Here is a 15,594-nt window from a genome sequence, read left to right on the forward strand (position 1 = left end):
TACAAATATTTTTAAAAGAAAATTAAGTTTCTCACACTTATTTATCAGTCCCTTTCAGAGAAAGGTATCAGAGCAGACATTATTTGAAACTCATGTAGTACTTGATCTTTCAGCTGTACATATCAACATTCATTAGTCTTACTGGTCATTTGTACTGCCTTTATTATCAAGTAAAGGATAAATACAAATTCTAGCAAAAATGCATCAAGACTTGTGATCTGTTTCCAAAATAGTTTAATAAATCCTTTACGTCTTAACTGTTTTAAACTGAAGCAGGCCAAGAAAGATTTTCATATATCCAACATAATTGCATGTGTTTCACTAACACCCTCCTGTGTGATTCCAAGTTAAACTTATTATATATAAAGTTACTAACCACAATTAGTATATATTAAAGAAAAGTCAAATTTCTCTATTATATTTTGACAGCAAATAAGAAGAAACAAAGAAGTCTAAGAAATCTGTCAAAATGCAAGAGGTTTCCTTTTAATTGATCATTTTAATAGCACACAAGGCTTAACAAAATTAAAAGCCTATTAGCGATCATTGTTCCAAAAATGCACTTTACTTCCATTAATTTACATTATTTTAGTGGGAGCACATTTAAAGTACAGCTGTAAATATTTTTAATCTTTGACTTTTTCTTTTACAGGAAGCTCTAAATGTTATTGATCCCAGTTTGATGGATCTAAATGGTCCAAGTGAAGATGCACTAGAATGGGATGAAACTGACATAAGTAATAAGCTCATCAGTATTCATGAAGACTTAAGTGATCCTGATCAGGAGCGCAACAAGGATGATCTAAACCAGAAACCTGCTTCAGAAGAATGTGGTGATAATGATGTGAATGAGGATGAAAGTATCAGTAATCATGGAATTCCTCTTTATTGTCCCAACATTACGTCACCTCCAAATCCTCACATCTATCAGGTCTATAGTCTTCATAATATTGAATTATCAGAAAAAAAACATATGCCTTTTTTGAAAAAAACATCCAGACTCTCCAGTGTAATGCAGTCTAACATTTTAAACAAAAGTCTCAGTAAAGACTCATCATTTTCATCTACCAAATCCCTGCCAGATCTAATAGGAGGTACCACATTGGCAAAACCATATAACTGCATTTATCAGAGTGGAAACATAAGCAGACATTCTGAGAGTGAGAGTGGGATAGTAAGTGAATGCGATACAGAAACTACAAATAATTCAGAAATTTTTTTGCTTAATGATATTGAAAGCAGTCAGAGTAATCCTGAAACTGGGCATGTGGAAATCCAAGTGGATAATGTAATAAAACCAAAATTAAAGCAAGATGAAGAAGATCATACTAGTCTTTCAGATGATTTCCAAATGGCTCCTTCTGCATGCTGTGGAAGTGAAAATGATGAGGATTTGGACAGCATTACTATGTCTAACCCTGGTTGTCCAGAAGAACTTCAAGGAAAACATGATGTCTTTACATTTTATGATTACTCATATCTTCAAGGCTCCAAATTCAAATTACCAGTGATAATGAAACAATCACAGATTGAAAAAACACATACAGAGGGTAGTTTGTTTCATGACTTTTGTTTTGACAAAATACCTGGTAAAGCAGAACATAAGTCTGGAGAGTCACAACCAGATGGGTTTATTCATGATCATACTCTAGCAAGTATCTGTGGAGAATCAGATCCCAATTCCTGTAAATCTGCAGAAACTGTAAAAAAATTACCTGTTACAGAGAATACAAGACAGGTTTCCACTTTATCTCATAGTTCTTCTTTAGAATCTCTGTCTGTAGTAGGTGATTTGTTCAGCTCAGGTATTTTTAAAAGTGGAGAAGGTCTTCAGCGAAGTGCCTCTTTGGAGAGCTGGCTGACTTCCTACAAAAGCAATGAAGATCTTTTTAGTCATCATGGCTCTGGAGACATAAGTGCAAGCAGTGATTCTGTTGGAGAGCTCAGTAAAAGGACATTAGATCTTTTGAATCGCTTGGAGAATATCCAGAGTCCTTCAGATCAAAAAATAAAGCGCAGCATCTCTGATATAACACTCCAAAGTAGCTCTCAAAAAATGTCTTTTACTGGACAGCTGTCTCTAGATATTGCATCTTCAATCAATGAAGATTCAGCAGCTTCTCTCACTGAACTCAGCAGCAGTGAGGATCTTTCTCTCTGTTCTGAAGACATTGTACTACACAGAAATAAAATACCAGATTCAAATGCATCATTTAGAAAACATCTTAATAGATCTGTAGCTGATGAGAGTGATGTCAATGTCAGCATGATTGTTAATGTCTCCTGCACTTCTGCTTGTACTGATGATGAAGATGACAGTGATTTGCTTTCAAGTTCCACCCTTACCTTAACTGAGGAAGAGCTAGGTATCAAAGATGAAGATGACGACTCCAGTATAGCAACTGATGAGGATATTTATGAAGAATGCAATTTAATTTCAGGACTTGATTATATAAAAAATGAGCTCCAAACCTGGATTAGACCAAAATTTTCCTTGACAAGGGAGAAAAGAAAAAGTAACCTCAGTGATGAAATTCAGCGCAGTAAAGAAGTTAGTAATGACACATCAAAAGCCACAGATACATTAAGCATTGAAACACTGTTGAATTGTTCAGTGCAGAAAATATCAGAAAATAATGGCAATAGTAAGAATATACCATGTGATCGTGAAAAAGGAACAAAAAGTGATCCAATGAAAGACATCTCTCAGGTTGTGAAGGATCAGCTTGTGGATGATATGGAGAATGGCAATGTCGAAAATGCTCTTGGTAGTGAAAAGGAAGGTCTTGCTAGAGTAGCAGCAACCCCCAGAACTCATGCATCACTTGATGTCAGAGAAGCTGAAAATGAATGTGGTGTCTGTGAAGCATTTACAGACAGTTCAGATGATTCACATATGGATGGCAAGGAGACTGTTCTATCCTCAGCTGGATCCAGGAACTCTCCAAGAGAATGTCAAAGTCATCTTCAGCCTGATCATCACTCTGTTACTTCCTCTCCTGCAAAAAAGCCTTGCCTTGAATGTTCCTCAGAAATTAATTCTGTAGGCATACAAGATACAGCTTTACAGCCATCTTTACCTAGTGGTCAACAACATAGAATAAATGCTACTGAAAAATTTCCTGATTGCTGTGCAGCCTTGAAATCCAGTGAAGCAAAATGCAACTCATCAGCCAATGGTTTTGATTTGTGCTGTAACTGTGAATCTGCTGATTTTGATAAAAAAAACATGGAAGATGGCTCAGTACACAATTTTGTGAGGGAGATAATAGACATGGCATCAACAGCTTTGAAAAGTAAGTCACAACCTGAATGTGAGTCATCTGCTCCAGCTTCATTAGCACAGATCAAGGAAAAAGTGTTAGAACACTCTCACAGACCCATCCAGCTAAGAAAAGGGGACTTCTATTCTTATCTTTCACTTTCTTCTCATGATAGTGACTGTGGAGAGGTAATCAAATACATAGAGGAAAAGAGCAGCACTCCTGTGCCATCGGACTTCACAGATGAGAGAGAAGATATTGAATGCTTCTTTGAAGCCTGTCCTGAGGAAGAACGGGTTGAGCAGCAGCAGCAGTCTATTTCTAATGGTTCTCCTGAAGCACAAGTTGAGAAGCAGCAACCTATTTCTAACCCTATTTCTGAAACATCTGCAGAGTCACTAGGTGAAGTGACACCAGAGTCATTAGAAGTTAAAACTTCTTCTGAAGGTAGGGATTTATCTTTTTTATGTGGGGATGACAATGATATAAATATTCCAAATACTAAAAAAAAATGTGCGACAAGTAATTCAAAAAATGCTGATGATGATTTGCTGTTTTCAGATGGACAAAACGAAAGTTTGGAAAAGAATTCTCTAGAGGTTAGCACTAAAAAGAGTAGTGCAGGAAAATCACCTGGAACAGAAGAGAAAAAAGGATGCGTTACTGCTTCTGAAGAGGCTTCAGCTACAGATTTTCAGATAAAGCCTGGCCATTCACAGAAAAAGGATGGTCTACATCAGAACAGAAAAACTCTTACTTGTGAAGAAAATCTCCTGAAACTTCATAAGGAAAGACATATAAATATGCACAGATAGAATGTAACCCTCTCCAGGCACATAAATTATTCTAAAAACAGGTATGTACTCTACAAGTTGCACTTTTTTTTTTTTTTACCTTTTTTTACCTCTTTTTTTCCTTTTTTTTTAAATTTTTTTGTACAATGAATCATCAGGCAGGGCTTCTGTTTCATGATAATACTATGTCATTTGTTTTGATTAACACTATAATCCCAGTCTACATGCCACTAGTCAACAAATGCAGTGAATACTAATTGCTTTTTGCCCTTTGGCTTTGCATTGACTGGAGCTGCTCCCTTCTGGAACAAGTCTGCTATCTTGCAGAACCTGGGAATTCTTCCAACATAATATCAGCCTCCTTGCCCTCCTCAGCTGAGGGAACCAGAAACCATCCCCACTCATTGATGCCTTTCTCTGCAGGCATCTGGTCTTAGGAGGGACTGAAAAGCATTTGATAAAGCTGAACTTTCAGTTCTACAGGAACTAGTTTGTTTGACTAGTGAGTTGGAGTTCTACAATATTTCTAGGCAAACCATGACGAATAGCTAAGCAGACTGGAGAATAGAGAGATAATAAGTAATCTACAGATGTCAGTTTACCATGATTTTAATTCAGTAAGCCATTATTAAGAACACAATTATTACAACATAGCATTAGGCCAAAGCTGAGGTTTCCAAAACAGCAAATATTTAGAACATCATGTAAGTATATAACGTGATAGTAATGGAGATGGAAACTGATAGTCACCCAATTATCACTACGGCAACCTTTGGTTCTATTTTGTGGTAAGCATTTTGAAACATGAATAAGATGGTGGAATCTAAGGCAAAAAGGTGGTCCTGATCTCTACCAATGTTTGAAAGTGGTTCAGATCTGGAATTTCTGACCTCACATAAATGTTGAACAATAGCTGCACATTTAATAACGGAAGAGGATCTACAAAGCAACTTTTGAATCAGTTGCTATCATGCAACACTGCTGTTTTGAGTCTCACTAGTTTGGTGACCCAAAAGCCAGCACAGCTCTATCGAATGCCACTAGTCTTTGGAAACACTCCTCCAGCAGACCACAGCAGAACAGCAACTCCAAATGTCAATCCAATTCCAAATGCTACTGGTTACCAGAAGCTGTAGCAAGGGAATTCACAATAAAGCAGAAGGCTAAGCATGGTACAGGTTTCCTTGATGAGTTTTTGAATCTCCACCAGTGGAGATTTTCAAAATTCAAATGGATGTGGCCCTGAATAATCTTTTCTACCTTTGAAAACAGCCTAGCCTTCCTTTTAAAAGGAGGCTGGACCAGTTGATGTTCAAGTTTCCTTTCAACTTAAGTTTTGCTATGATTCCAAGATGTTGGCAGGAGAAAAGGCTGTTATTCATCACCACCCATGGAAACTATTAGTACTCTCCTATGGCAAAAAGGGAAGCTGTGGCAGCTTCTTTACTGCTCTTAGAGATCTAACTTCCTTATTTTTTATTTTGTTATGTTATATTTCTAAGCTTTGGGTGTTCCATTTATTGGTGGTTTACCCAGCATTCCCACATTCACATTAACATTTAGGTTATGCCAGCAATAGTCTACAGTTTGCTGCTATCTCAACACATCTCTATTTTACTATTGCATTATCTTGGAACCATCATAACAAAGAGGATTTGTCAGGAATGGCTTTGAAATAGGCTATCATGACCTGCTGATTGCCAGTTAGGTTAATTGACAATTAGGACACATCCAAATAAATGGAGAAGCAATGGAAATCAACTATGAATTACAAAACTCATAGATGATTCTATATATTCTAGAATTAAATTGATAATGTATATATAGAAGTCTCTATTTAGAAATTGACATGATGACAAAAGTCTGAGATTGTTAACTGAAACTGATGCAAACTAAGCCTTCCAAGTTATTCTTTTACTAGTTTTCTTATTTTTTCACTAATTTTTATAATATTATTTTGAGGAAGAATACTTGCTGTAATGAGTGTCAATTTATCCTTGTTCTCATTCTTTCACTGATAATTGACATGTCTTTTCAATTTATTAGTACTTTTGCTCTGAGGATCTCATAATACTGCATAAACTTACCTCACTCTTCAGAACTTAATAGTTACTTGCATGGTAGCCAGATTTTTTTTTTTTTTTTTTCCCATAAGATTGGAAATGAAAATATACAGTTTGTGTGATGTCTAAGATTGGACATAGACTATAGATTTAATAATAAATGCCCCACAATGCAATAAAATATAATGCAGAATCTGGATACAACAACATAATAGGGTTATGTTATAGCTTTCACTTTTGCCCAGGGGCTGACAAATTATTTTAAGAGAACAAAGCCCTTCACACTACATTCCGACTTTTTATATGTAGGAAGATACACTGGTTCTTAACTTGTACATATAGCATTACTTCCATGGAAACTATGTACTGTATCATTCCCAGTAGTAAAGTTCAGGAATACATATAGTTTATCTCTGACACACCAAAAATGAAAATATGAGCTGGTAGGTTTGGTTTCACTAAAGTCTGAGCTCCCTTCCCCCATTCACAAGCTTGATGCTTTAACTTCACGTCTCATGCTATGGGGAATGAATTACAGGAGCAATCTATCCTAATTTGTTAACTTATTCAAATAACAGTTATTATACTTAACTATGCTAAAGATTATCTTTTTGGTGGCAGATTGTTTATTTTTTGATGAGGCTAATTACTGATTTTCCAAAGGTAATTTACATTTATTACTAATACATCTTTTAAAATGTGACAGATAAATGTTGTTCCCATAAGTGTATTATGAAAAAAGTTACTATTTAAAAACACATTATTTAATTTGAAAGATAAATGGCAAACACCATTATTTTTCCTGAAGCACCTGTGCTGTAAGCTCATTTAAATGTGTAATTCCATGTGTAGCTGCAATAGTTAGAAAAAAAATCTATACTATCTTAAGAGCATACTGAGAATTCAAAGCTGAAAAAGGCATGGTTTCAAATGTAGGTTGATTTTGTACTGGTTTAATATTTACCCTGGCTTTACAGGAGAATAAAACTAATAAACTAATAGTTTTTGGTGAAACGTTCCTATCCTGTTCTTTAACAGTGTGCTACAAAAAAAACCCCAAAAAAAACCAAAAAACAAAAAAAAAGACAAGAAAAAGACCATTGTGGAAAATTTATAATAATTCTGTGGGCAGGCTCAAAAATATCTCTGACAGCATTGACTACTCTTTCACATGAGCCGACACAGAGTTCTTCAGCAGAGGTGCTCATAAAGCTGCACTGTTTATTCCTCAGTTAGGGGTCACCTTGAAAGATCTAGCTGTACATGAGTCATGTGATCTTCTGCTGTCACTGTGACCCATGACTCACCAATGGATGGGAACTTTTAGTTACAAATTCAATATGCATAGAGATCAATACATTCAGGACATGAATGTGTTCTATCCAAAGTATTTTCTAGATTAAGCCTTAGAATTCTGTGTGTAATCTGTTAGTTCTTACAAGTAAATACAAATGCTATTTCCTTATTTCTGTATTTTAAATTTAAGTTTTAACTTAATTTAGGGGGAAAATAATTTACTTGCACTTAAGAAAATGAAATTGATTTAATCTGACAGTGCTGCAATATTAGATGGAATATTCTGCCACTTACTATCACCAGGAGAAACCCAGCACTGGTGCTCAAAGCGCCTGACTGTTATTTCCTGCTCAGCAATAGATATTTTGTATGATTTTTTCCTTCCTTGTCTCATTTTTTTTAACAACAAAATAATGAGACTAATGATCAGTGAGACCTATGAAGAGTAGCTTATTTACATAAAAGTATTTTGAGATCCGCAGATAAAAGACGGTACATAAATGCAAAGGACTGTTAGTTATTTATTTACTACAGGAGAAAAAATATAATAGTTAATATACAATAATTTACTTTTAGCGACTGGAATTACAATAATACAAAAATCTAAATTTTTGCTTACCTTTTTTTTTTCTAGACATTTTTATAGGGAAGTAAATAATATAAAGTCTCTATAATTTATAGAGTTTAGAGCAGTCTGACTCTTTAGCCCCTTACAGTACGTGACTTTAAAAAAGCTAAATGAACAGAGAATCTTGTATTGGAATCTACAAATTACATAATTTTTGAAAAATCCATCAGTGAGACTTTTCTTACTCATGCCAGAATTGTACCTTTTGATACAATCTTCTGCTTTTTCAGATCAGTTCTTCATTAATATCTAAACAGACGGTTGAGCTTTTCAATATTTTCAAGTAAGAGTATTTCTTGTATAAATGGGGATGGATGTGGTCAGTTACAACGAAGAAGATCAAAGGAGATGGTAACTGGATAGATCCAGATATTCCTGCTTAACTTGGAAGGCACATAATGCATGTCTGGAGTGCCTCCTAGGAAATGCCTATGAGATGTACTTTGCACTAATCTTGAGCTATATTCTGACATTTATTTCTTCATAATTCTCATCATAAGCCCATGTTCTTTGCTGAATAGTTTAACCCTAAACTCTGAGCTGGATAATTCTATAGTAGGCAAATTTAACTCATTGCTGGTATTAGAAGTGTCTAAATAGTTTTTTTACAATTTAAAAATGCAGTGATGATACTGAAAATTCTATTCACAGACCACATCTGTGACAGTCTTTGCCTCTTCTCCATTGATGTCTCACTATATATGTTTGCACAAGTATTAAAGAAATTGTTGCATTGATCTTTTTGTTGCTTGACTTTTGAAAATTTCCATGTTTTTATTGGTTGGTGCACTTCTGTATGCTGGAGGTAAGTTCACAGGTAAAGATGAGGACAAGATCCAGAGAAAAGATCCAATGTGATGGATACCCTTGTTTCTTTAGAAGCAAAGTTTTATGAAAATCAGTGACTTTTCTACATCGATTCATTTTTTCACACTAACTTGTACCTCAGGCTGTTAAAAGTCATTTTTTGCCTACTGTATGCTTCTGCATTAAAGACTCTGGTATGTGACCATTTAATGGCTATCTATTTTTGTTCTGGAAAACCTATGTTTTGCAAATAAAACTTCATTTTCTGTAACCTACTATTACTTTTCTGTTTCCTTTTAGAAACTTGGCTGCAATTCAGGTGCAGGTTCATCCTGTAAACCCTGGGATGACCTCCAATTCCATTGTATCACTGCCCTTCATTAAACTGACTCCCGAGATAAATTTTTTTTCCAAATGTGGTTTGTCCATGTTGGCTTTGTGGTCAGGCTGCATATGCTAGTCCTATTTCAGTGATCATTTTGTTTTGTAGCAAGGCCATTTGCCTTCATATGGATTCCTCTCCCAAGCTACCTCTAATGACCTCCCCTTCCTAAATTGGATGCTCCTGTACTACTTACCACTGGTTCTGTTCTTTAAAGTACTATAGAATTCATGGTCAGTTTGATTAATCTTTTCAGAATTGTACCTGTCAGTACTCTTCTATTTTATGTATCAAATTTAATATTTATCTGTATAATACATAAGTTTATTGAAACTATTTTGCTTTTAAAGTGACTATTTTGTTGGATTGCAGCAAAAAGAAGTCATTGGTCTTTATGATTAAATAAATCTAAAAATTAAGCAATTTAAATAAATGACATTTTATTTATTTAATTTAAAAATTTAATCTATGCAACACTTCAAGAAACAACTACATAGTGTTGTATATTAGAAACTGTTGACATTCTACTGAATTAAGTATAACATTTTGGGTTTTTATGCTTCTTGAGGTGGTAATGAGAAAAAAAGTTTTTAAAAAATGTGTGCCTTGCTGTATTTCTTATACCATTTATTAAAAAGCTGCTTTCACAGTAAAATTATGTTGGTTTGAAAGGAGGAAATAGCAAGGTTGAGATGTGTGAATAATTTCTGTATATATGTATAACCAACTGCAAACATTGATGTATAATGACAGTATAAAATGCTTTCATGTTTGTGATGTCCAGTGATGTGGAAATTATAAGCCTTAAAACCATTAGATTGCATGGTAATTAGAATTGGCATAATAAACATAGTTCATTGGGGAAAAAAAAAGCAGAATTGGTGATCTGTCTTACCTGCGTTCCAAGCACAGAATGCTTTATCAAAATTCCAAAGAATATGGTTTTCTTTGCAAATATTCCTTAGAGATATGGAACTCTCAAACTGGTGAAGATTTGTATTATCTAACTCAGAGGTAAAGAACTTTGTCATTAAAGATTCTGTAGATCTTTTGGGTCAAACAAGGAGACACAAATATTTAGTATTTCATATAGTATTCTATAGCAGATCTTTTCAGTGTTTATCAGCAACAGTTTGTTGTCCAATTCCTCAACTTTCATTACTTTACATATCATATTGAATCAGCTCTATCTAGACACTCTAGCAGTTGGCTGTTTTGATGACTCAGACTGTACATTTCAAATGCTTTTGTCTTTTGCTAAAACGATATTGAGTGGCCAAAAAAAGTCAACCAGCCAGATTTATAAGTTAACTCTGCTAACATGGCATTCATCTCCAAAAAACACTATTGGGAAGGAATGTCAGGAAATTTAAGACAAGTAACGACCCTGATGCCACCTTTAATAATTTTATTTCCGACTATATAAACGTTTTTACAAAAAGCTTCAACATTCCTCCTTTAAAACATGGACATCAGTTTGACAAGCTTAGCTACAAGCAGAGAGAAGCTGCACTGACCAGAAGTCATATTCATGCAAAACTGAAGTAACAGGTATTTAAGGACAATCTCATGTTTTCCAAACTGTTAACAGCTTCCTATTACTGCAAGATGGAAATTGTCTCTCAATTTCCACAGTGTAGCCTTTAGCAAGCTATGAAGTTTGTAGGGCAGTAGTAACAATGCTTATCTTTAAGTATAAATAAGAACAACTATTTATTATCTGAACCTTTTGAATCTGTAGAGATTTCTGCACATGCATATCTTTTATCAGGTATAAGTCTAACAAGTCAACTGATAATTACCTAAAATGTATAACTATAGAGCTAAAGACCACTTTATTATATTTTAAACATTTTCAAGCTATATGTATATAAAAAAGGTAATTCAAAATATAACTCCTTATTTTTAGTAAATTTTTTGCAGTGACAATTGTGTTTATTTATGAGCTACCTCAACCATGATTTTTAAATTATCTTGACAGAGGAATTGAGTTAATAATTATTCTTCTTTTCACCCTAGTATTTTCTGGCTTATGCTATATTTTTTTTAAACTTACTTTGACTATAGGCACATCTTGCACTGTGACAACAGGAAAACGAATTATTCAGAGGCTTTTCAGATCTGTCATCTCACCCAACAGACTGTGCATAACTCCATCAATTACTTGTACTAGTCTATTAGGCCATTTGCCACAAATTCACTTTTTTCCTGGGGAAAAACAGTATTACTTGTCAAATCAATAAACCACATATTCATCATACAATATCTGGAATACTATATGGCCACAACTCAAATTTCTGTGGTTCCTCTCTGAGAGACTGGAACATTTTCATTTGACTATATAGATCTCAGATCTATATTATTTGGTCTCATGAGATAAAGTTACCATTTTTAGGCTTTTTTTGGCTAGAAAATTTACCCTTTTACAATTTTTATTCTCAGAATTGACTTTGTTGTCAATAAAAAATGATTTCAAAGTGAAACACTGATATTATATATATTGCACAGGACTGTTTCCTTTCTTAGTGTAAGTCATGCTTATGGCCATATTATGCTGGACCTTCTTGGAATTTCCTAAAGGAAAATATTGGTATGCTGTAAAACTAATGTTTATATACCAAGAGTACCTTAAGTTCAGCCCATGTAGAGAGTCCTGTATAGAACTCACTCCTGCTGGCAAAATTCTTTTGTGGCAGAGAGGAACGCTGCAAGCTTTCTGCAGAATTTATTCTCTACTAAAGTTCCACAGGCTGCTCTTTATTCCACACACTCCCTGGCTCATGCTTGAGCAACATCTGCAGTGTGTGAGGAGGCCATTTGACAGCAATGGCCCTGACACACAGATCTCCTTTTCCTGCCTACTTCACATTTCTCCCAGAGCTCTCCAGCTCTAAGCAAAGGGAGTGCATGCTAACACTAGTGCTAAAATACATGCCTGGGACTACAGTTTAAAATGTTTTTTCCAATCGCATTAGTTTTAAATATGGATAGCCTTCTAAGCCATGTCCCCAGTTTTCCCCACTTAATGGTTTGCATTTTTCCCGAGGTAAGTAAAAGTTTTTTAGTGATACACTGCATCTGTACCGCTGTACTGGTAAGAAAGGTGGTGTCTTCATGTTCTTGTTTGTGCTGTTCATTGTATACATGTGTAGACATCAGCATGCAAACACGTGAAAATATTCTCAAATTGCTCCTGTTTGGTTTGCAATAAACTCAACTAAAGAGTTGCTATCATTTAGGCAACGTCTTGACCTTCCTCCTTGGTAACGGGAAGCACAGAGTACATAGCCTTCCACAGCACATATTTTAGCATTTCATTGCAATTCCCCTGTGTTGATGAAAACAACATATTTTGAATAACATGTATCTGCTAAGAGCCTGCTTTTGTTTTTTTGGTCCTTTTTTATTTGGCCAGAAGATACTGGGAACAATGTTGTAAATTTTTCTGTCCTATTGTGCACAGAAGAGGGGTTGTTAATGTTTAGGCCAGACTGTACTTGGCTCAAGAGGATTAACAAGGATGTCAAGTTCTTAGCCAAGTCAATCTCCTCCACTGACAAGTTATAACAAACTTATTCCTAATAATAGCATCACTTTGAGAGGAGTTTTGGCCAACAAATGACATCTGATCTATTGCCTTCAGTGCTGTGTGTCTGATTTTTCAGAGTTGCCCTGTCTTTTATGCCATTTCTACCAACTTGAAAAGCTTACATTTTTCATATGACCACTGTTTGCTCAGTAAATAAATGTTTATCTCTGATATTAGAAATGTGTTAAAGACTATGCCTTACTTATGGCATCACTTAAGTCTGTGTACTAGAGGAATTCTAAGTGCTTCAGTGCTTTAAAAATGGATTTTGCTTTGCACTAGAAAGCAATATTACTTTATTTCTGCTGAGTGGAGAAATAAACTAAGTTAAAACTGAAGTTAGAGTTGTATAAATCAGTAATTTTAGATTACAAATACTACTGTTATATCATAGTTATTGTCAAACTAGTTATTAAGATTTACAAGAATTGGTTAAAATTGGTTAAAATTGGTTAAAATTAAATTAAATATGGTATGAAAAGAACAATTAGATAAGTAAATATTTTACCTCTGCCTTATATTGAGCCCATATCTCTGTGGCATTCTGTAAGTCGAGGGAAAATAATTTTTAAAATATATTAAATATTTTACACATTTTTCTTTCTTGCAATTAGTGTTAGGGTGTTTTGAATGCAGCAAGGATCTAGTTGTAGCATTTTCCAAACATTATGAGAGTGACAGGAAAAGGCATATTTGACAACATTTCAAGAAATAGTGAAAAAGACACCATTCTTAATGCACTTCATTTACAGAATGAAAAATAAAATCAGACTTTGGAAGAACTTCTAGAGAACATCAACCATATATTCCAAATAATTTCTTTTTTTCATGGGGAGATAAGTAGTACTGAAAATAACATGCCCTTAGGCAAGGTGGTATGTCAATTTCTCATACAGGCTATGGTGCATATATACCTGAATTTCTGCTCTGTAGCTCTTGAATAAAAAACCTGAACATAGAATTCACTTTGAAGGCCATGGGTTTTGTTGTTTCTTCATAAGGAAGTGGACCAAATTTGAGCTGAGAAACATCTGCCTCTAACAAGCTTTAAAAAGAAATTTTAGCAAGCAGATTTTAAATAACACACAATGGCAGACAAAAAAATATAAAAGGAAAAAACAAAAAAAGCAGTCATTCTGTAAATCCTAGTAGTCCCTGCCAGTAGTTTAATCAAGAATATTCCAAGTGAAGTAGCATTATTATACTTTTATTAACTGATCATTATTTATGATCACTGATGTTAGACAAATCTCTACAGTTTTTGTTTTACTTACCTCAAAGTAGGACTTTTCAAAGTGCTGAAAAGGTTACAGAAATGTCAATGGTTGAAATGGTTGCATGAATCACAAAAACCCCAACATCATAGTTCTGTTGGGTTGCTGTCTGTGCCAGCTGAGCTGATCAGTGCTGCTTTTGGCCATATTTTGTGGAGGCAAAGCCTTTAAAATGCTTTCCATGCACATAGAGCTAATTTTCCACTATTAATATGACTAATAAAGAATGCTTCTTCTGTAAGGAGTTTGCCTAAAATGACAACGTAAATGTTTCTTATACCTGCTACTGCCCATTGTATATATTCCTGCATCGTATCCCCTGGTCTTCCAAGCTGAACATTTCTCCATTCGTACCTTTTCATATTGCACAACTCAGGAAGGAAGTTAAGGGTTTGCAACTTACATTTGTAACAGACAATTTAAAGGTAATGCTTTAAAAGGTGGGCAAGTGGCACCAGAGCCATAGTGGCTTGGAGTGACGAGAAAGTGGCTGGCAGAAGGAATTCTAAGTGGTTCAGTGCTTTAAAAATAGATTTTCCTTTGCAATAGCAAGCAGCATTATTTTCTTTCTGGACAGTGGGGGTATTAGCTAAGTTAAAACATAAACTTAGAATTGTATAACTCAGTAGTTTTAGAGTACAAATATTCCTGGAGATGCATGATACTGAAGCTGTGCCAAGTAGACTGGAGGGAGGATTCAGATCGGCAATTGTCATTCTGGTTGATAAAAGAAAAAGAAGAGAGAAGCAGAGGAGGAGGTGGAGCTTCAAGGATGGCTGATGGGAACTAGCTTTGGTTAAAGTATTTGTAGAATAATAGGAGCATACACTGTTTTGAAAGAGATTTATCTCTATTGCTAGACATGTTATTGAAAGTGTAAAGTGATACTATTCATGAATACTCATTTTTCTGGATCTGCTGTTCAGCTATGCCAAGCATATCAATCAGGTGTACCATTGTCAGTTAATTAACATTTGATTGCATTAAACAGAGGGTGTTGAAGAGGAGGTTTCTTTTCAGAGGGGGAGCGGTATTTGTGTGATTTCTTTGGAGGGGGAGGGATGTGTTCTTAGTACTTATTGTCAGCTGTGAGGAAAGTCAAATTGTAACTTGTTAGTACATATTTTTGTGCTACTCACCACTCTTTATGGCCGCAGTAAGATTGAAAGACAAAGGCAGCAAGTGTATCAGCAGCTTAATTCTCAGCCATACCATATACTGTATCTGGAAATGTAACTGGTGCCTGTGTAGAAGTAAAATATATGAGGAAAGGAAAGGAAAGGAAAGGAAAGGAAAGGAAAGGAAAGGAAAGGAAAGGAAAGGAAAGGAAAGGAAAGGAAAGGAAAGGAAAGGAAAGGAAAGGAAAGGAAAGGAAAGGAAAGGAAAGGAAAGGAAAGGAAAGGAAAGGAAAGGAAAGGAAAGGAAAGGAAAGGAAAGGAAAGGAAAGGAAAGGATGGAGAGGGAGTGAGAAGGAAAGTTATATAGTATATATCTATAA

General features: G+C 35.0%; 2 protein-coding genes across 15 annotated transcripts in view; one reads left to right on the forward strand and one right to left on the reverse strand.

Moving 5' to 3' along the window:
• AKAP6 (A-kinase anchoring protein 6) overlaps positions 1 to 10,016 on the forward strand; it is a 269,301-nt gene extending 259,285 nt beyond the window's left edge. For 4 of the 10 annotated variants that reach the window (XM_021542661.4, XM_021542663.4, XM_085582099.1 and 1 more), the window contains 2 exons: positions 653 to 3,710; positions 3,825 to 9,122. In XM_021542661.4, coding sequence (XP_021398336.3) covers positions 653 to 3,710; positions 3,825 to 4,078 — 3,312 coding nt within the window. In that variant the 3' untranslated portion in view covers positions 4,079 to 9,122. Of the gene's footprint in view, positions 1 to 652; positions 9,123 to 9,151 lie in introns of those variants that run through there. The other 6 variants (XM_031504983.3, XM_085582096.1, XM_085582097.1 and 3 more) reach the window with 3 other exon arrangements.
• LOC144246478 (uncharacterized) overlaps positions 7,054 to 15,594 on the reverse strand; it is a 49,783-nt gene continuing 41,242 nt past the window's right edge. For all 5 annotated transcript variants that reach the window (XR_014956040.1, XM_085582109.1, XM_085582108.1 and 2 more), the window contains one exon: positions 7,054 to 15,339. The gene's annotated coding sequence lies outside the window, so the exon portion shown is untranslated. The remainder of the gene's footprint in view (positions 15,340 to 15,594) is intronic.

The sequence above is a fragment of the Lonchura striata genome, chromosome 5, assembly GCF_050655825.1.
Source record: "Lonchura striata isolate lonStrDom1 chromosome 5, ASM5065582v1, whole genome shotgun sequence".
Classification (NCBI taxonomy): domain Eukaryota; kingdom Metazoa; phylum Chordata; class Aves; order Passeriformes; family Estrildidae; genus Lonchura; species Lonchura striata.